The sequence below is a fragment of the Gracilinanus agilis genome, chromosome 4, assembly GCF_016433145.1.
Source record: "Gracilinanus agilis isolate LMUSP501 chromosome 4, AgileGrace, whole genome shotgun sequence".
In the NCBI taxonomy this organism is placed as follows: domain Eukaryota; kingdom Metazoa; phylum Chordata; class Mammalia; order Didelphimorphia; family Didelphidae; genus Gracilinanus; species Gracilinanus agilis.
The window spans coordinates 156,932,520-156,955,165 of NC_058133.1; the positions used below are offsets into that span (position 1 = coordinate 156,932,520).

General features: G+C 37.9%; 1 protein-coding gene across 2 annotated transcripts in view; it reads left to right on the forward strand.

Moving 5' to 3' along the window:
- Positions 1 to 508: 508 nt before the first annotated feature.
- Positions 509 to 22,646, forward strand: part of EGLN1 (egl-9 family hypoxia inducible factor 1) — an 83,999-nt gene continuing 61,861 nt past the window's right edge. The window contains exons 1-2 of one of the 2 annotated variants that reach the window (XM_044674363.1): positions 509 to 962; positions 1,116 to 1,670. In XM_044674363.1, the coding sequence (XP_044530298.1) occupies positions 696 to 962; positions 1,116 to 1,670 (822 nt within the window). In that variant the 5' untranslated portion in view covers positions 509 to 695. Of the gene's footprint in view, positions 1,671 to 22,646 lie in introns of both variants that reach the window. The other variant, XM_044674362.1, reaches the window with a different exon arrangement.

The window sequence follows — 22,646 nt, forward strand, 5'->3', positions numbered from 1 at the left end:
CCCCCCCCCCCATTCTGGCCCGCGGTCTAGCCCCCGCCCGCAGGGCTGGCGGAGGGAGGAGAGGCAAGAACTACAGCAGCTTCAGCAGCTACTGCCGCAGCAGTAGCGGTAGTCAGAGCAGTCTCAGCCGCCACTTCGCTACGCTCGTGTGTGAGTGATCTCCTCCCTCCCTCTCTCCTTCCCTCTTTTCCCCTCCCCTCCCTTTCGCCCGCCCGGGTCGCGGCGGGGCCGTGGTGTACGTGCAGAGCGCGCAGAGCGAGTGGCGCCCGCCCGCCCTCTTCTCCCCTCCGCCAGCCGGGCCGGGCCGGGCCGGGTTGGCAGGGCCGCAGAAGCGAGGGCGGCTGCTGCCGCTGAGGTTGTGCGACCCTCGCCTGGGTCCCTGCCTGCCCCCCCCCCCCTACCCCACCCCTCTTACCCCACCCCCACCGAGAGGAGAAGAGAGCCACCGAGCGAAGGTAACCCTCCGCAGCCCGCGGTGGCGGGGATCGGGCCGTGAGGCGGCTGCCGGCTGCTAGAAGCCGGGGCGGCCAGCGCTGCGCGGGGGCCGGGGCGCCGCGGAGGCGAGGGCCCAGCGGGCTGACCCGAGGGTGCATGGCGCAGTAACAGCCGCCTCGGCTACCCGCCCACCCCCTTGGTCTCCGGCGTGTGTCCGCCCTCCCGTTACTCTATCGAGCTCAGCTTTAGCCACCGCCGCCATGGCCAATGACAGCGGCGGCGCCGGCGGGCTGAGCCCGAGCGAGCGGGACCGGCAGTACTGCGAGCTGTGTGGAAAGATGGAGAACCTGCTGCGCTGTAGCCGCTGCCGCAGTTCCTTCTACTGCAGCAAGGAGCACCAGCGCCAGGACTGGAAGAAGCATAAGCTCGTCTGCCACGGCGGCGAGCACGGGCCCGGCGGAGGAGGCCGTCCCCAACCCCAACCTCCCGGGGCTTCGCACCCCGCGACGCCGCCCAAGGCCAGCAAGGCCCGGCTCAAAGAAGGCAAGAAAGCATCGCAGCAACAGCAGCAGCAGCGGCCACCGCCGCCGCACCGGGACACTACCTCCCCGGAGGCCGCCACGGGCACGGGCGCGGCGCTGCCACCGCCTCCACCTCCAGTCTCTGCGGCTGCCCCGGAGGGAGCAGCCTCCTCGGCCAAGGCTGCCATGGTTTCCGCGGCGGCGGCGCCGCCTCCTCCCGCAGCGGTCAACAACCAGGGGCCAGCGGCGGGCCCAGGGGAGGCGGAGCCTGGGAAGGACGAGCTGCTGGGCAGATCGCCGCTGTGCCCCAGCGGGTCCGCGTGCCCTCAGCTGAGCCCCCCGAGTTTGGGGCTGATGCTGAGGCCCAACGGGCAGACGAAGCCCCTGCCGGCGCTGAAGTTGGCGCTGGAGTACATCGTACCGTGCATGAACAAGCACGGCATCTGCGTGGTGGACGACTTTCTGGGCAAGGAGACTGGCCAGCAGATCGGCGAGGAGGTGAGGGCCCTGCACGACACCGGCAAGTTCACCGACGGGCAGCTGGTCAGCCAGAAGAGCGACTCCTCCAAGGACATTCGGGGCGACAAGATCACCTGGATCGAAGGCAAGGAGCCGGGCTGTGAAACCATCGGACGGCTCATGAGCAGCATGGACGACCTGATCCGCCACTGTAATGGCAAGCTGGGCAACTACAAAATCAATGGCAGGACGAAAGTAAGTACGTGGTCGCGGTATTCCCGAGACCCCCACTGAACACTTGCTCCCTTCTGCATCCTAGACTCCATACCACATTCATTTATGCTACTTGAAGCTACTCTCTGTAGGGCAAGGGGAAATGTATTACTCCCCATTGGAGATATCTTTTGCTTTTTCACCTGCTGTCATTTACGGACTCTTCTTTCTTAGCACTTCGCCCAGGGCCTCAGCATCTTCAGCCATTTCCTTTCTTTTAATGACCCCTCAGGTACCCCATTCTTTTCTTAGCTTTCCGTTTGTCCTTTCTCAAGTTTGTATGCCCTCATAGTCACAATACAAACTCCCTTAGTTTAGGCTGTTAGGCTGCTTCTCTGAGAAGTATTTGTATAGTATCCAGAGAAAAGTGCTGGTTTTGCATCTGGCCGGGATGGTTAGCCTAAGCTCTTAAATTCGAAAGATGACTCATCAGGTTATGGTTTACAAAGCTAATTGCCTTATGCTTTTGACAAAATATGTCAACTGCCTACAAAAATGAAAAAAAAAAATCACTTGAATAGCCAGTTAACCAAACTATATTAGCTTTTTCTTGTGGCCCTAAAGACTTTCCCCGTCCTATTTTCCCCTTTATCTTGCTTTTAAAGCATCAATAAAACATATATTTTGAACAAAACATCTATTTGATTAAATTTGAATGGGTTTCTTTGTGCTTTCCCTTTCCTATTATTTCTTTTCTTGTAATATAGTATTCCCATATCTAATCTTTTGCCTCTTAATATAGTAAACACTAATTCTGTATCTTTTCTTCTATAATATACCCTTGCAGTCTGCCCTCACCCTCCCCTAATTATTATACTCACAAGCACTCCCTGACTGGTTCTGTGAGCCCTGCAGTATTGTCAGAAAAAGAAAAAAGATGAGGCAAGTATATGCTTACTAATTTGTTTTTCTGGGATTGTTCTCCAAAAAGCATATTCCATGTGAATCTATACATATGAATATATATACATCTATTTAGCTAGTATTTAAAACTAAATTGTTTATAGCCAACTTTTCCTAAAAATCTTCAAAATGTAGACTTTTCTCAATGTCTGTATTTGACATTCAATATATATGTGTGTATATGTATGTATAGATATTTCAGCGAACATTTTGTTATTGCCTAGAAGTTCTAGATTACCTCCTCCTCTCTAACTCCACCCTCCTACCTCCAAATAGAGCCTATACTTTACCTCCTTAGAGAAAACTGAAGGGAAAGACTGAGATTAGCAACTTCATTACTGAATTAAAACATTTGAAATTTAAGTGGTCTTGCCTAACATTTTATAGTAAACTTAAAAAATAATTCAAACGTCGTCAATTCAGTAATCTCGTAAGATTTGTTATTGTATAAAGTTTATTATAAAAGAATATTTGCCAATGGGTTATTGAAATAGTTTGCTGATTGGTATCAATATTAAACATATATATGGAAAATGTATTATGATGGTTGATTAAAGGGTACTTAGATATAGAGTTGTGGAGTGAATGTAGCCTTGATTTTGTGAATGAGATAAAATCCTAAATCTCTCTTAGTCTTTGCTCAGTTAGGTGAGCTTTCTGGCTTAGTATCGAAGGAAAGGAAAGGATTCCTATCTTTCAGTTCTGCTATCTTGCCTTAGGGGAAGGGTGAGCAGCCTACTCGATTTTTAGAGTTGTTGATTCCCTAGGGAGGTCGTTATGAGGAAATGGCCACCTGCTTCCTTTGGAATCTCCTTAGCCAAAGCAACAGTAACTACTGTGGCTTTAAAATCATTCAATTGTTGCCATCTTCACATAGTAGTTAGTGAAGCTAGCATAAAGATGAAGTTTAAGTTTTGTAGGTTAAAGTTGTGTTTGCCATTAAAGAACTGGAAATATTTAATCCAAAATAAAGCCATCATCAGTATTTCTGTTGTAATTTTTTTTAAACCTTTACCTTCTGCCTTAGAATCAATACTGTGTATTGGTTACAAGGTAGAAGAACAGTAAGGACTAGGCAATGGGAGTTAAATGATTTCCCCAGGGTCACATAGCTAGGAAGTGTCTTCATCCATATTTGAACCCAGGACCTCCCATCGCTAGGTCTGTGTACTTTCTCTTGATGGAATTTTTTAAAAGTGTGAAGAAGAAATCTAAAGATTTGTTTAGTGCTAATAAGATGAGAGTTGGAGTTCTGATTCCCTGAGATGACAGTATTTTCTCTCAGTTCTCAGAGAACAGCTTTATTGTTTGAAACCACTTCATCCTTAACCCTGACCAAAAAGTCTTACAGGAGGACCAGGTGAGAAATTGTTATTCATTTAGCTCAACCTAGTGTTAATTCCTGGAGAAAAAAAAAAGTCAGCAAACAAAAAGCCAACTCATACTGTCTATTCTACTGATAATTGATCCAATACCTAAAGACACTTACTTTATTATCTCAGAGTTTATAGGTATTTTTAAGAAAAAGATTATTAAATGTTTGCTTAAAAGGTAGGTCTTCCAAAAGATACTTCCTAAACTTTTTATAATAACTATTAATCCTGCTAGTTTTACTATTATCATAAGATAAACAGTAATGCTTAGATAGTGTAAAAAAAGGGGGGGCTATAATTCCTATTAGTGACATACTTTTCAAAAATATAATAGACTTAGATGAATTTCATTTGAATATTAAAGACTGCTAACTTTGTGGTATTCCAGGTTTGTGGCATAGACAGAATCACCATGTTCTCTGAACCAAAAAATGAGAACACATCATTTGACAAAGGCTATTCCTTTTTTTATGTTGTTAAAAGTGTCTTTTCTAGAAATTTGGACTATCCCGGAAAATCTAGCATGTAATAGAGGAATTGTAGCTTGAGTAGTAATGTCCAAAACGGTGGTAAAATGGCCATTGACTTTTATACAGTGAAATGGACATTGACATCTTTAAAATCACTACTTTAAATGCTTATTTTATTACTTAAACATCCAAAATATATGTATGTGATATATTTTGATATATGTTTATTAGATTTTAAAGATGAAAAGTATTATGATAGAATATGAGAAAATTGAAACTACTGTAGTTTATCACTAGGTTCAATCTCTTCCCATTATGCTCTTCCTGTTTCATTTCCTTTGAGCCCTTCTCATGGTGTTTTCCCCACTTTTCTATTCTTTGATAACTTCCAAGCTTTTCTCCTCTGTCATTCCCCTCTTCTCAGCCTTTAAGATCTGCACTGATTAAAAGATGCTGGTTTTTGGTGGAGAGGAAGGAGAGAGTGAGAGAGTAGTGTGGAGAGTTTTTTCCGAGTACAGAAATATATGGAGATCTGATGTGGTATTGAGGATAGAAGGAGAGGAAAGAAGAAAGTCAGGGAAAGAGTACCTTAAATGTTTTGAGGATTATTTATTCCCTGTGAGAGTTTTAAAAGTTGATTGGTCATCCTTCCCCATCTGGAAACAAAATGAATTAGAATTTATTCATTCAATAATATGTGTAAACACTTATAATTTTTTATTTGCTAGTTTTTTCCCCACAAATCTCAACCTGGGATAAATGAAAGGAATTGAAATACATTTGAAGAAAAGGAGTAAAATGCCATGAGATAAAGAAACTAGGATAGTTGGATCACCAGTTTTCCAGTCAGTTTTACTATACTGTCTTAATCAGGGTGTAGGATATATATTAATGCATAGTTCTAGAATCTGTTGTACTCTTAGTGGAAGAAATAGTGGTTGTAGCAGGTACCTGTGATATTAAAAACTTCCTTTTACCCCTAACCTAATTTAGTTCTGGAAATGTTTCTGTACTGTTGGCTCCTCATATGTACAAATTGAAGCAGCTTGTTTAATAGCTATATCAGAGTTGATGATCAAACTTTCCTATGGCAGAAGGAGCTAAGAACCCTGTTTGTCCAAAAGTTAGCACATACTTAATACCTAATGCTGAAAGAGCAATTTTAACTGAGGACTATCTATATTCAACTTTGATAACTTTAAAATGTGTGGTTTTATTCTCCTGCAAAATGTTCTCTGATAGTTGTTTGCAGATTTTTATGTAAAAGTGAAAGTTTCTATAGGTCTTTAGTTTTCCATAAACACACCAAATTTTAATTTGTATTTTAACTCTCTCAGTTGCTTTTTCCCATTCTCTTCTCTAAGAACTCCTTATGTAGGCTACATTTCTAACCACTTACTTAACTTTGTTATATTGTCTCTAATACATATCCTCATTTTCATTTATTTCTCATGGTTTTTGTAGGATTTCTTTTATAGCTTTCTTTGAATTTTACCATCTCAGTCCATTTCTTTTTGTTTTATTCCACTTGCATCATGTTCTAGGTTTCTCCTTTTAACTACTTATTGTAGACCTTTTTTTGGTGGGGTGGGAGGAAACTACAAAGATCTCCTCTGGTATAGTATTTTCTTCTCTTAGATTCCCAAGGTACTCTCACTTCTCTGAACTTAAATAAGGTCATTTCTTTTGAAATCAGACCACTCTTTCTCCTTTCCTCAAAAAGAATGATTATCTCACTGAGGTTATTATTCTTGTCCTTATCAAATTATCTTACATTTATTTACCTGTATACGTGTTGCTTCATTTAGTAGAATGTAAACTCCTCAAGAGTAGCAACTATTTATCATTTTATCCCTTGTCCATGCTCTTGCCTGGTAGATTTTAATTGTTTGTTGAATTGTAGTTGTTGAATGACCTACAGGCATTCTTGGCTGTTTTCTTTGCTACTTTCCCCTATCCTTACCTTGAGTCCAACTTAATTTTTCCCCATTTCTTCTTTGAGAGCATAGCAGCAGATGGCTTTCATTTGGACAGATATTGCTTCAATTTCATTTTTGCTTTCTTTTGGGTCTTGGACCAGCTGTGCCCATGAATCCTGGCATGCTCTTGGGTAATTTACATAGTTATATGTTCTTTGACATGGAGCCCTTCCTCCCCTTTTTTTGAGATTGGATCTCTCTGTCTTGCACGGTGGCCACTCATAAACTGCTCCTCTTGCTTATAAGGCATAGAAACTTTGACCTGTTCTATTTCCTACATGTGCTGATTTGCCCTTCCTTAGGCAACCTCCAAACACCTCCTGCTCCCAAGGGCTCACTATATTGATGCTGGATTAATGTTGACACTCCATAATCTCAGACCTGCTGCAACCCAGAACTCCTGCATCCAAGAGATCCCCCAAATTCAGCCTTCCCTGTTCTAGGGGTTACAAGTGTTTGTCACCCCTCCTGGTCAGGTACCCTTTTGAGAGAAGCATGCACTATCTTTCCTTTCCTCCATAAGTGTTATGGAGGAGAAAATGCAGGATCTCATATCTTTTTTCTTCCTTTTTTCTTCTCCTTGTTATGCTTCTCCTAGCTTTTTTTTTATTTTACATTTTCTCTCCACTTTTTACATTAGTAGTTGATGTCTGACTTTTTACCATGAACCTGGCCAAAGGTAAGGGAAAATATTCTATGCTCTCATATGTTGGATAATTTTACTGTTGATCTAGTTGTTTTTTCTTCCCAGAACTGTGGGATTTGTGTCCAATATGGAGTCATTCCATTTCTTTCACTTTTTGAACTGTGCCTGAATTTTTATACTACTTCATCAATGCCTTACTTTCTCCTTCATAGCAGTACCACCCTTATAACTAAATCTCTTTTGATCATTTGAATGACTCTTTGCGGTAGGCACAGGTGATATCTACATTTTATAGATGAAAAAATTGAGGCTTGGAGAGGTTGTTCTTGCTCAAAATTTCATACAACTAGAAAATAGTTCATAAGGGATTTAAACCCTAATCAATTAATTTCCCCCTTATCAGTACATTTTCTCTGAGACTTTTTTTGTGTGTGTGATTTCATAGCTAATTCAGTCTGTGAAGTCTACTAACTCTTAGAAAGTTAAACTGTAAAGTGTGGGGCAGATATAAATAAGAGTCTAGGATTAAAGGGCTACCTATAATCCATGAGATTGGATACAAGCTAGAATGTAACATCTTAAAATTAGAGGCAAAAGACAAGTCAGAAATAAAGTATCATTTATCCAAGTATGGTATTGGAGTACGAGAATTAGTGGTTCAGTGGTTAGAGAGCCAGGTTCTAGATTCAAGCATGGCCTCGGACATTTCCTGGATATGTGTCTCTGGGCTAGTCACTTTACCTTCTTTGCCTAGTCTTTACCAGTCTTCTGCCTTGGAACCAATACTTAGTATTGATTCTAAGATGGAAAGTAAAAATTAAAAAAAAAAAAAAAGAATTAGTAGAGGACATAAAATGGCATTACAGTAACTGATGTTTATTGTGATTGCTAGTATTGAGACAAGCTTAAATATGGGGTTATTAAGAAGGCAGTAATAAGTGTGATGTTATTTATAAAGATTTGTCTTTTTTTTTTTATTAAAGAAAAACATGGGAAGTGAAGGGAGTGGGAATCTTCTGCTGTCTGTAAAAACAGACTATCTATGGGAATTCTGTACTAAATAATAAATAGTATTTATGGGCAAATTTTCCCTTTATCAAAATGACTTATTTAGCATTTATTTGGGGTATATTCTTGATAATCTTTTGACCATCAAAGTATGAGTGATCACCACCAGCCTCTGTTCATTTCTAATACTAAAAATTTCTTACTCAGTCCCTTATCATAAAAGAAAGAGAAATATCTAGGGGGATCTTTTTAAAAGTATTTAATATGGGTCATGTGGTCTGAAACTTTGGCTATAGAATTACAAAGTTTAAATAATATATTCCCTTGATGAATGTCTTGTGTATTTCCCTACCTTTGGATCATGTGAACTTTCCATTCTTTACATGTAATGCTTATTCTTCATATTTTTTAATGCTATTCTTTCTCCTTTGTTTTTTGTGGTTGTAAATATTAAAGTCTAGTATATAAAAATATCAAAGATAGAGTGGCAGGTGATCAAAAAGACATATAAAACTATCCAGCATAGGCTGGGGTAGTATATGAACTTGCTAAGTAATTCTTGAGTAGAAATTATCCATATCCAAATTTTAGTCTAATGATTTTATAACCTTGGATCCACACTCTATTTTGCTGTTCATTGTTTTGGTTTACCCAAGAATGTATTCTTTAACTCTACTACCTCCATTGATTTGGGAATTACCCTAGATGAACACTTTTGACTGATACTCATTTTCTTATAGTCACAAACACATTTTTAGTCAATAAAGAAACTTGTTGATTATTAGCAGAATTTGTATACTCAAATTCTTCCTTAATCATTGGTTAATTTAGATTTATCTTTCTATTTGCTTAGAAGGGGAAGAGAGAACAAAGTCATAAAAAATATTATAGTTGTGTAGAAATCATGCAGAAAAAAGTAATCTGATAACCATTACATATGTTTATAGTAGACATCACTTTTCTCACATTTACTTGATTGCAGTACATTTAATTGAACATTTATTAATTACTTACTGTGTGCATAGCACTTTGTTGGAAGGTAAGCTTGTATAAGAACAAATTTCTGTCTTTAGGAAACTTAACAGTCAGATATGAGAATAAGGGAATAAGTTCCACATCCTCTCCCTCACCAGCACCTCAAAGCATGAGCACAATTAAAATATATAAAGAAGAATATCTATACCCTGTGATCTCTTTATGAAGTGAGAATCTCTGAGTCACAAAAGGAACAGCTGTTTGGTTAACCATGCTTCCCTATATAGGGTTATAAATAGTTGGAGAAATTTCAGTAATCAAGTGATAAACAATCAATCACCAAGCATTTATTGAATGAATATTATGTGCCAGGGAATACATATATACGGGATGAAACTATTCTTACTCACAAGGAGCTTATGTTCTCAGAGTTCTCTAAGGATTAGAAGATTCCAAGTTCTGGCTTTGAGGATTCCAGTTCCACTTTTGGACTCAGGCTTCTGAGAAGGAATTACTCTTAGGGGGAGAAGAGTTTCTCTCTCGCTCTCTATCTTTCTCTCTTGCTCTCTATCTTTCTCTCTCTTTCCCTCTTCTCTCCTTCCCTCCCTTCCCCACCCCACTGACCACATTATCATAGAGACTGGACCAGTATCAGTGGATCCATCTGGGATCAAAAGAGATTGGACCAGTAGGAGACAACATGTCCAGCTGTGAGCAGAGTGATAAACAGATGTGTGGAAATGCAGTTCCTCAAGGAGTGAGTCAGCTTCAAGAAACATGATCCTTTGTACCAGGAAAGAATTTCGGCTCAAGAAAGGACTTCCAGGCCATAAAGTGCAAGTAGATGTGAGTTACCCTTTTGCCACAGGTATACTAGATATATTCCTCACTATTTGTACTCTTTAAGTTTGAACTCACTCTTCCCATGGACTTATGTGTATTTGTGGGAAAGTGTACCTAGGGTTTGGGGGAGAATGTTTTAAATGAATTCATCTCACCATACTATTTTAATTAATACCATTGCTAAAAAGATAATTAAGTCTACTTGATGATGATTATGATGGGAAGCACATCCTAGTTTCACAGTTACCTATGAGAGTAAAAATTAGCTGCCCTCTAAGGATGTCAGAATCTTGAGTGAAAATGAGAGGAGTGGTCCTAGAGGGGGCACTAAATGTACTTTTGAGATATGTACAAAATAATTATTTATGTTATATAAATGACAAATGCTTAAGATAAATTCAAGGCAATACTCTGTGCTCTCTGAGGGGAGGAAGTGTGATTTTTAGCAATGGAAAAAAAAACAGTACTTTGTGAGTTAGAAGACCTAGATTCAGGTTTGAGTTTGGTTTCTAGCACTAGTTCTATGAACCCGAAATATCCATTTCATCTCAGGTTCTCTATTTGTAAAATAAAAGAGATACTATAACTTTTCCCACCTTTACTCCCCTCCCCCTAACAAAGAATAATCAGAGGGAGGGGAAGGAAACAAACAGATCCGTAAAAATAACCAGGACATAGAAAAACTGACATTTGAATTGTTCTACATCCATTGTCCCCTATCTAACCTAGAATCAGGCAATCCTTTTGTTCCACCCTAATTGATTTCTTATCTCATTCCTCTAGGAAGCTGTTTTAAATGTTTGTTACCTCTTTAAGCTTCACACAATTTCCTCTCCCCTGTCTTTCTCAGCTGTGGCTCTTGCTGATTACTAAGAAAGTTGAGACCAGTGAGCCAGAGTGCTCTCTTCTTGTTTTCTCTTCATTTCTAACTATCATCTCCTATTCTTTCCTTCTTGCCCCCTACTTATGACAGTGGGTGGCCTTTCTGCCTGTTAAGGCCAGCCTTTCTACATACATACTTCATTCACCCCATGTCTACCAGTCTTCTCCAGCATATTACATCCATCATTTCCTCTTTTTTTGGATCTTCAACCTTTTCTTATCCTGTTTACTTTCATACGCCCTTCAAACATGTTTATGTTCCCTCATCCTTTAAAAAAACCCCTATATTTTACCATTCTCTTAAGCTACACTTCTATTATTTCTTCTCTCTTTCAGTCATACTCTGTGAAAGCTGTCTATATTAATTGTTTCTACTTTCTTTTCTCTCCTTTCATTCATCACCCTTTGAAATATACTTCTAGTCTCATCACATATCAGAAACTGTTCTCTCCAGGGTTAATATCTCTTAATAGCTGAATAACGATCCTTTTTCAGTCTTCATTCATTTTCTCTATCTTTTGCATTTTATACTGCTGACCATCTTCTCCTGGGTACTCTTATGTTTTCTGGATATTCTTGATCCCAATATCTCCTAATTCACCCCCTGCCTTATTAACCAAACCTCCTCAGGCTCCTTTGCACATATCAAGCCTCTGCTGGAAGTATTCCTTAAGGTTCTGACCCAAGTATCTTCTATTCTCCCTTTATATTCTCTCTTGTTACCTAATCTACCCTAGGTGTAATTATCAACTTTATGCAAATGGCTCTCAGGTCTAGGCATCCTTTGCTAGCCTTTCTTTCTTTTCCTGCTTTAGCAGCTGGCAGAGTAAATGTCCCAAGCATCTCAAATTCATGTTCAAAACTGAACTTATTATCTTTACTTCCAAACTCTTCCCTTTTCTTAACTTCCTATTTCTGTCACATTACTCACCTTCTATTTTCCCGGCTTTGTAAAACTGGGCATTATTCTCTACTGTTCATTCTTCATCCTTCCCATATCAGTTCTAGAACTTATTTCTACTTTTATGTCTCTTCTTATATCTGGTTACTTTTCTCCACTCACACAACTATCCCCTTAGTTCAAGCCTTCATCATTTCTCTTAAATTATAATTGCAGCTTCCTCATTTGTCTCCCTGCATCTAATATCTTCCCACTCCCATCCATCCTATGCAATACTGTCAAAAGTAATTTTTTTAAAGTACAGATCTGACCATATGACTACTCTATGCAGTCAACTCCTATGGCTTCCTATTGCTTATAGCCACTTTGGTGAATCTATGGTATGTGTGCTAGAGGGAGCTGCTCCCTTCTCCCTCTCCACAGGTGCCTGAGGACATTTCTCACATGAATTGTCCCTCTACTCAGCAACCCAGTGGGAGCACTTCCTCCCTCCCCTGCCCAGGGAAAGGGGCAGGGGTTGGGTTCACATGTGGGAGGGTTGCAGTTTGGACACTCGGTCTCTAAAAGGCTTACTATCACTGATTTATAGGATAGAATACAAATTATACTGTTTAGCTTTTAAACTCCTTAAAAACCTGGCCTCAACCTATCTTTCCAGCTTTATTAGACAATACTTTTGCTTTCTGAAATTCAGACAAATTGGCTTTCTCTCTTCCTAATGCTCAGTGCTGCAATCTTCTGGCTTGCTTTGCCTTTGTCTGTGCCATCCCCATGCCTGGAATTTACTACTCCCTTTCTTTTACCTTAGAGTCTCTTTCTTCTTTGGAATATAGCTCAAATTCTAGGATCCTTTATTGATTTCCTCAGTTGCTTAGTAATGTCTGTCCAAATTACCTCGTATTTAACAATTTGGTATACATTTTTATTTGTTTTGTGTTTATGTTATATATATATTTGTATATGTACTGTGCAAAAGGAAATTCCTCCCCCCCCCCCTTTTCACCACATGTACCTGTACCTGGCATGAGTTTCCAAGCATGAGCCCAGAAGCGAGGGTAGAACAACAGCCAGAAAAATGGAGCAATGGAGTCAAGAATATTAGAGACCAGGAGGGCAGGATGATCGTCCCTGGACTGCTCCACTGGGTGGCAGAGACAAAATGGAAAGCCATGGTCGGTTTCTGAGATGTGATGTGTGAGAGTTAGCAGGAGGAGAAAGGATTTTATAAGAAGGAGGCTAGGAGGAAGTGGTCTCTTAGCTTGGGTGTTGATGATGCTGGTAGGACTTGCTGGTGAGTGTAGCTAGGAGGCCATTATGTTGGCCTTAGGATAATCAACTAAGGCAGCAATAAGGAAAGTACCCTTTATGTCTCTTTATGTCTCTCTCCTATTTTCCCTCTTCTTCCTCCTGCTACTTTTGATTTAATAAAATTATTAATCTACAGCCAGTCTCCTAATTTTAACCTTTACAATACTTGATTTGCTATCTCCATTAGAATGTTTGCTCCTTGGGAATAAGCATTGTTTCATTCTTTGTAATTATATTCTCATTACATAGTACAAAGGAGGTGCTTAATAAATGTTTGTTAATTGTCCAAGCATGGTTGCACCTGGAATTTTGAGATCTGGGGTAGACATTTTAAGAAAAACATTGATACATTATATCATAGTCAGCAGAGTATGACCTAGACGTAGAAGCATGTTATCAGCAGCAGCATAATAGCTGACTTTTATATAAGTTTATAACTACTACTTCATCTGATACATTATGAAGAATGGTTGAAGGAACTAAGGAAGAGAAGATTTAGGAGGGACAAAAATAGATGCATTTGAGTATTTGCAGGACTTCATCTAGAAGAGATTTAAGTTCTATGATGGGAATCCAGAAAGCAGACAAGGTAGAAGGGACAGGGAATTAGGGTAAGTAATGTCTTAAGAAACTTTTAATGATTAAAACTGCAGGCGTGGAAGGTTTTATGAGATGGTGAATTTTGTCATGGCAAGCATTCAGGTGTTCACTACCCTGTTGTCTGGAATTTTATAGACTGCATTCATTCATTGGGTGGATGGTTAGAGAAAATTATCTCTAAGGCTACTTCAGACTCAGATTCTTTGATTCTAAGTCAAGGATGACTCTTAAGGTTTTCTGTCTAAATGTCATCAAGATATAGTGGTTAGTGTTGGACTTAAAATTAGAAAATATGGGTTAGAATCTTCAGAAATTAGTTGTGAAATCATAGACAAGTTATTTAAATCTCGTTGTGCCTCATTTACCTCTTCTTTAATGCACATAATACCTGTCTTGTTTTGACTTATGTTATTTAAATTGTCTCTTTGTGTGCTGCCTATCTCTGAGCTATTCTGTTTTGCTTATATAAGAAATTATGTTCTTTTAATGTTATTTAGCATTTTGCATTTGCTTTTCTAGCCTTTTCTTCACTTCAGTACCTTCCCAGTCTGTTGTTTTGTCTTACACTTCTTTGGAGAGATTCCCCACTATATATTTATTTATTTTACTGGTTATTTTTATAGTGTATAGGCCATAAATTTTTCATTTGTTTTCACCTTCAATCTCTTGAAGTCTCTGATCTATCTCTGTTCAGAAATATTATTCTGCCATTCCATCATGCTTTGGAGAGTACATGGGGTTCTGTGTTTGATGAAGTTTTGGTTCAGTTTCCTTTGTCTTGCAATTTTAATTTAGAAATATTTGTAGTTATTTAGAAGATATCTTGTTTTCCAACTTTTAATTTTTATTCCCTCTTATCTGTTTGTGCTCTTGGGCTAAGCAATGGATGTTAAATGACTTGTCCAGGGCCCCACAGAAAGTGTCTGAGGTCACAATTGAACCCAGAACCTCCCATCTCCAGGCCTGGCTACCTATCCCCTGAGTCACCTACTTGCCCCATAAATATACTTGGCAGAAACCTTGAGATTGCTTATGGAAGTGGGTATTGGAAAGGTTGCAGCCCATGAATTATTTACTGGGAAGTGGGATACTCACAGAAGCAAATTTGAAATTTGCTTTACATTCAAAATGTTCCCTAATATATCAATCATTTTGGGATAAATTTGCATTTTTGAAATAGGCATTATAGTAGAACTTTCTGATTCTTTTTTCTGGCTGCTTTACCTTTGGGACTGAATCCTAAAGCTATCACAGATTCCTTCTACTCTGAAGAGTGTACTTTTCATTGACTTCAGTACCTTCTCCAACTAGCTTTTGGATTGTCTATACTTGCCACAACTGAATAATTCTTTTAAAGTCCAGTAGGATTTTCCACTGTTAATTCACCTTGTTAGTTTTTTTGTCCTCTAGAGGTAGCTGTAATTTCTTTATTTCTGGAATATAATCTTCCTTGGGGTTGTTTTCGGAGCGGGCACTGGAGAAAATGTTTAATTCTTAATCTTGTTGCACACACAACCCAGTCTGTTTAATCTGTTTCACAGGATCTTTAAAATGGAGAAAGAGCTTTTGCACACCTCAAAGTGTTACGTAAATATGAGTTATCGATATACTATTGTGATTTGTAGAAATAAGGTCTAGGGAATTTATTTCAGAATTGGGGTATTGAGTTTCTTATTAAATGTGTTGAATGTGTGGTGATGGGACTTACTTGTGGAGATACTCGATTAATCACAGAGAAGATATGCTGAATATGGAGATTTGCAAGTCATGCATATTGAAAGAACTACAAGTTTAGTTGATATTTTGAAATACAATATTAATCTCTCCTGGAAAATCAAAGACCCTACCTATTTAGTTTAAACTTAACATAAAGCCTAGTTATATGTGCCCAACTTCTCTAGATTTTTGGTTTCTAGGATTTTGGTGTTTAGGTTGAGATTCTTTTAATTCACCTGCATATACTAATATTCATTGTATGGCATTTAGAAAAGTATTTTATAGTGTATACTTTTTACTGTTCAGTGAGGTATATTCCATGAGGTCACAATGTTAGTGAAAGGTGACAATTCACTGCAGTTTTATCCAAGGAAAATATGTTGATTTATAAAAAGGGATTTAAAGGTCTGCTTTCCTTAGAGAAACCTCAATGAAACCCTCTAGTAATTGTTCCATCCCTTTTCTTTTGTCTTTAGCTCCTATCTCATTTAGGTATCTCCTACTTTACTGAAAAGTTTGAGTTAACTCATGAACTTTCTCATCTTTTGGCTTTAACACCTCAAAACGTCCCCCTTTGTTGTTACATCTTTAATTATCAGAGATAGTCTACAATGTAGACAACTGGTCGAACTAATTAAAAACACATACCAATGCAAGTAGAAAGGTTATTCTCAGGGTTGCTTTTCTTTTTATAGTGTGATTGAAAGTTTCCCCTTGTATACCCACCCCCCCCTTCACCACATATCTCCATTGAATTACTTATAACAAAAAAAAAAAAATGTAAGCAAATTAGCAAACAGTGACCTTGAATTGTTTGACAGCGTTTAACACATTTCACATCTTTTGTCCCCCAGCCTTTTACTGGGAGAAGGGAGATGTGCTTTATATTTCACCATTTCTCAAGAACCAAGCTTGGTCATTCCCACAATTAATCAAACATTTGTTAAATGTCTACTATGCATGAGATGTTGGGTTTACTAGGACAAAAATGAAACAGTCCTTGCCCTGAAGGGAAATATATTCTTTTAGAGGTGAAGGAATACCTTTTCATTCTTCTTACACTTTACTCCCTACCATATATTCTTTGGTCCTTTTGATACTGCTTCCTGACTATCTGCTTCATTTCACCTTGCTGGGCATTTTTTTCTGGCTGTCTTCCATGCCTGGAATGCTCTCCCTCCTTAATTCTACTTACTGACATCTCTGGCTTCCTTTAAGTTAATTAATCCAGTTAAAATCCTATCTTTTATAAAAGCTTTTTCCAACTCTTAATTCTAGTGCCTTCCCTCTATTAATTATTTTTTTCCTTCATATAATTTGTTTATATATATTTGTATGTTGTACCTCCCATTAGATTGTGAGCACCTTGAGAGTGAGGGCTGTTATTTGCCTCTTATGGTATTTTCAGCACTTAATAGTGCCTAGCATATAGTAGGCACTTAGTAAATGTTTATTGATTGATGGATACAAATAAATATATCCAAAGTAAAATACAAACTAATCTGGGATGGTGCTAATAGCTGGGGAATCTGAAAAGGCATTATTTAAGAGGTAGCTTTTGAGATTTTAAGATGCAAATATGAAGAGGAAGTTAATTGCAGGAATGGGGGACAGCCTGTTCAAGAAAACAGGAGATAGAATATCATGTCTGAAGAACAGCAAGTAGGCTATTTTTTCTGGAACACGAAGTGCATGAAGGGGAATAACAGGTAATAACCCTAGAAAGGTAGGCTGGACCCAGATTATGAAAGATTTTAAACCAGAAAGTTTTTATTTTATTCTAGAAGTGATAGGGAGACACTGGAGCATTTTAGAGTAGGTGTGCCTTGGTCATTCTTACCTGTGCTTTAGAATTATCATTTTGGAAGTTGTATGAATTAGAGAGGAAAGAGATTAGGGTAATAGAGCCTGAACCAGAGTGGTGGATATGTGAATGGAGAGATAGGAATCAATACAGAAATTGTCATAAAGATAGAATCCAGTAGACAAGCTACTAATGGCACATATGAATTCAGGGAGAGTGAAGGGTCAAGGACTTTAAAATTTGCAAATATGGGTGATTAGGAAGATAGTTTTACCCTTGACAGAAAGGGGAGAGGAAAAAAAGAAGGTAGATATTAGGAAATATTTGAGGGAGAATGTGCCTGAGTTGTGTTTTGGCTTCTTTTTTGATATCCAGCCACAAAAACTTAGAAAAAAAGAATATTCAGGAGGAGAGGAAGGTAGTCAACTGTGTTGAAGTTAGGAAGGCAATGGAATGAACAATTAAGAAGTAATGAATGGTTTTGGAGAAGGAATTTTCAGTTAAGAGGATGAGGTAAGAAACAAGCTATCAAGGAGTTGCGAAGTGAGAGGAAAGGGAATAGTGGCACTGAATCTAGAAAGCTTTTTTTTTTTTTTTTTTAACAAGAAGTTAGCTGTGAATGAGAAGAGATAAAGAATACCAATAGGGTGAGAAAATTATTTTGGCCAAGTAAAGATTTTTTTTGAGAATTGGGAAAGTTGGACACGTACCCTAGACAGCAGGAAAAGAGCCAGTAGATTATGAAATGTGAAAGCAATCACAAGGATATGTTGCTAGTGAGCTGATAGTGAGAGGATCAAAGGTACAAGGAGAAGAATTGACCTTGACAAAGAGAGAGCTTGCCTCTTCATCAAAGACTGGAGTCAGCAAGAAGAAATTGGGGAAGGATTTCAAGAAGTTTGAGTTGAATGGAGCAAAAAGGAATTCAAGAATTCATTTTTCTGTTAGATATAAGGCAAGTTTCTCTCCTCCAGTGTTAGGGGGAAGTGGGTGGTGTGGAATGCTTGAGGAAAGAAGAGTCTTAAACAGTGTGAGGCATATGATAAAGAAATTGGTTAGAGATGAGTAAGGACTCAGCTGAGATTGAAGTTGGATGGTGAGTTTGAAATTGGATAATGAATTTATGGAACAATCAACAAAATTGTCCTCCAACACCATCAGCAATAATGAGTACCATACAAATATATATGTATTGGTGGACATAATTTAGGGTTGATGTTTCCCAAAACATTACCTTGACATGACAAAGTAGCAAAGGCTTCAAGAAGATAGATGAGATTGAAGAGCATTGTGCTGATTCTTTAGGGTCAGTATTGGAAAGGGAGAAAAAGTGAAGCCAAGGAAAAGATAGTAGTTTGGAATTATACTGAGGGATGGAGGAATGAGAATTAATTGTAAAGGCAAAGAACAGAGGGAGAGATGAGATGATTGGATGTTTTATATGGGTAAAATAATTTTCAGAGTTCTTAATTATAGAAGTGCAACATTTCTGGGTGATGATGAGACCAAGATATGACTGACCACCCTTCTGTATCAGAGTTTTACTGCCTTTGAGTGTTGATTTTTTTTACCCAAAAGCACAGATTCTTGGGGAAAAACTTTTCAACAGGAACTCCCAGGAAGACAAGAAAGTAGTATAGAAGGAATTAAATTTAGACCATGATCTTATAACATAAACCACAATAAATTCCAAATAGGTACATGATTCAAATATAAAAAATCACACCCCCAAAAAGCTTAAGTAGAGAAGAAGGTATGCAGATCTAAAATCAATTTTTACCAAGCCAAGTCACCAAGCATGTAATAAGTGGTACTATGTTCTGGGCACTGTGCTAATTGCTTGAAATACAAAAAAAAAAAAGTTTCTATTCTCAGAGCTTACTTTTCCCATTTTCCAGTAGTTTTTGTTGAAAAGAGTCCTTCCTCCAAAAGTTTTTTCTTGTATGTATGGAATACCAAACAATCTTATTTGATTGTTGTCACTATGTATAGTGTGCTCTGGTTTGACTAATTTGCTCTTCATCAATTCAAAACAATTTTCACACCTTTCTTTGAATTCCTCATCCTTGTTTCTTGTATTTACATTAATTTTTCATTATATCAGCATAATATGATTTGTTCAGCTATTCATTTGATGGTATGCTTGTTTCCAGTTTTTTTTGGCAAACATAAAAAAGTATGGTTTATAAATATTTTGTTATATATGGGACCCTTCTCAAAATTGGTAATCTCTTTGGAGTATATTCTCAGTGATAGTATCCCTGGGTTAAAAGGAGTGAATTTTGTGGTAGTGACTTTTCTTAAAAATTGATTTCTAAAATGGTCAGATTGTTCATAATTTCACCAGCTTGTATCAGTGTTCTTCACTTCTCAGAGCTCTTTTTAAAAAAACATTAATATTCATTTTTAACATGGTTACATGATTCATGCTCCTACTTTCCCCTTCACCCCCCCGCACTCTCCCCACCCATGGCCGATGCACATTTCCACTGGTTTTAACATGTGTCATTGATCAAGACCTATTTCCAAATTGTTGATAGTTGCATTGATGTGGTAGTTTCGATCCTACATCCCCAATCATGTCCATATCAACCTGTGTTCAAGCAGTTGTTTTTCTTCTGTGTTTCCTCTCCTGCAGTTCTTCCTCTGAATGTGGGTAGTGTTCTTTACCATAAGTTCCTCAGAATTGTCCTGTGTCATTGCATTGCTGCTAGTACAGAAGTCCATTACATTCGATTTTACCATAGTATATCAGTCTCTGTGTACAATGTTCTTCTGGCTCTGCTCCTTTCGCTCTGCATCAATTCCTGGAGGTCTTTCCAGTTCACATGGAATTCCTCCAGTTTATTATTCCTTTGAGCACAATAGTATTCCATCACCAGCATATACCACAATTTGTTCAGCCATTCCCCAAATGAAGGACATACCCTCCTTTTCCAGTTTTTTGCCACCACAAAAAGCGCAGCTATAAATATTTTCATACAAGTCTGTTTATCTATGATCTTTGAGCCCTTTGAGCATAGTTCCAAATTGCCAGCCAGAATGGTTGGATCAGTTCACAAATCCACCAGCAATGCATTAATGTCCCAATTTTGCCTCAGAGCTCTTTTAATGTTGAGTTTCAGTCCTCTATCATCTTTGTCAGTTTGAGTGGTGTGTGAAACCTCGTATTTGTTTTTTATTTCTCTTATTAATGATTTGTAGAAGTATTTTATATTGTTAATAGTTGGAAATTCTTTTTTAAAAAAAACTGTTAATATCCTTTGACCATTTACCCTTTGGGAAGTGGACTTTAGTTTTCATGTGGTTATATCAATTGTACAAATATCTTAGCAGACTTTTATAAAATATTTAATGGAAATGTTTTTCTCTTTTGACAGTTTCCCTTCTTAAGCTAGCTACAGTGATTTTGTTTCCACAAGAGCTTTTTCTTTTTATATTAGTTTTCAAAAACTTTGTTTTTGCTATTCCATATTTGATTATGAATTCCTTTTCTTCCCTCTTCCCAAGCCATCAATCAACAAGTGTTTATTAAAACACAAAAAATAAAATAATAAAAATAAATAAAATTAAAATTAAAAAAAGTGCCAGACACTGTTAAGCATTGGGGATAGAAAGACAAAAATATAATATGCCTATGCCATCAAGGAGTTTATATCTTTTTTAGTTGTGAAAGGTACCTTTTTCTGTTCTCAGATTTTCTATGCCATGTCTTTTTATATTTGTCACAAATCCATTTAGAACTTTCTTGTGATATATATGTCAATATGCTGTTTTAAATTTAATTTCTACCATACCAATTTCTTATCTTCTTATTAGCCTATTGTTGAATAGCAAGTCCTTCCCATAGAATGTGTTTTTGAGTTTATGGAATAGTCACTGGTTATATTTGATTATTTGTGGGGCTTGCTTATTTTTCCAGTGATCTACTTTTCTGCTTTTTTTTAAACTGGTAGCAAATAGTTTTTTTTATTATCGTTTGAGGTTTGGTAATATGTCCCATTTATTCTTGTTCTTTTTTTTCATTATTTCTCTTCAGGTTCTAGACGTTTTTGTCTCTCAAATGAGTTTTTGGTTATTTTATCTGGTTCTATAAAGCTATTCCTTGGAAAATTTAATTGGCATATAGCACTTAAGTGTGCATATTAATTTATATAGCCATTTTAATTATATTGGTATGGTTACCTAATCATGAATAATTACTATCAGTCCAATTATTTGTCTTCCTTGATTTCTGTTAAAATGTTTTTGTTTTATTTATGAAATCTCACATATGTCTTTGAGGGTGAGTTCCCAAATATTTTATGCATTTTGTAGATATTTTGAGTGGAATTTCTGATTCTGCTATTTTCTTCTAGCAATTCTTCCAGTCATTCCTCTAATCTGATCCTCTTTCTAAACTTCATTATTTTCTTTCTCTTCTTCCCTTAAACCTTCAATATTATTGTTTAGTTATTTTTCAGTCATGTCCTGACTATTCTCACTCCCATTTAGGATTTCCTTAACAAAGATGCTGCTGTGGCTTGTCATTTCCTTCTCTAGCTTATTTTATAGACCAGGAAACCGAGGCAAAAAAAAAGGCTAAGTGATATTCCCAAGTCAAAAGTGTGGCAAGTGTCTAGGCCAAATTTGAACTCAGGAAGATGAGTTTTCTTGACTCTAAGCCCATTGCTCTATCTATTGTACCACCTTGTTGTCCCAGTATCTATTGGATGCTTTTAATTCCTTAGTATCTGTTGACTTTAACATCTTGCAACCTGGCATCTTTCTCTGCTACTCTACTAAGGTGTTTTCTAAATGCCTGCTTTTTGAATTCCAACATTTAACTCATGATCTTCCCACTTAAATTGTACTTTTTCCAGTGTCTCTATTTCTGTTAATGATTCCAGTGTTCTCCTTTCAGTTACTCAGGTTTAAATTCTGTCATCTTTGATACTTCTCTTTCTTTATTCTTTTAATCCTTTTTTATTTGTTTTCAGATCAAGAATCTTCCTCTCCCCACATCCTTCTTTGTTAATCAAGAAGACAAGAAATACAAATCTTGGGGGCAGCTAGGTGGCTCAGTGGATTGAGAGCCAGGCCCAGAGACGGAGGTCCTGGGTTCAAATGTGACTTCAGATACTTCCTAGCTGTGTGACACTGGGCAAGTCACTTGACCCCCATTGCCTAGCCCTTACCACTCTTCTGCCTTAGAACCAATACACAGTATTGATTCCAAGACGGAAGGTAAGAGTTAAAAAAAATACAAATCTCATTTCAAATATGAAATTGTGTAAAACAAAATTTTTATTAGCCATATTATATTAGCCATATTAGCCATAGCAAAAGAAGAGGAAAAAATAATAAGCATATTCTGGTTTGTTCATCTATTCTTTAATTGATGGTATTTGCTTTGTTTCCAGTTTTTTTTTCCTACCATAAAAAATACTTATAAATATTTTGTTACATATGGAACCTTTTTCTGTCTCTTTTTTCTTAGAGGGGAAAAATATGCTTCCATCTGTACTCTTTGAGTCCAACAGTTCTCTATGGAGGTGGATTGCATGTTTC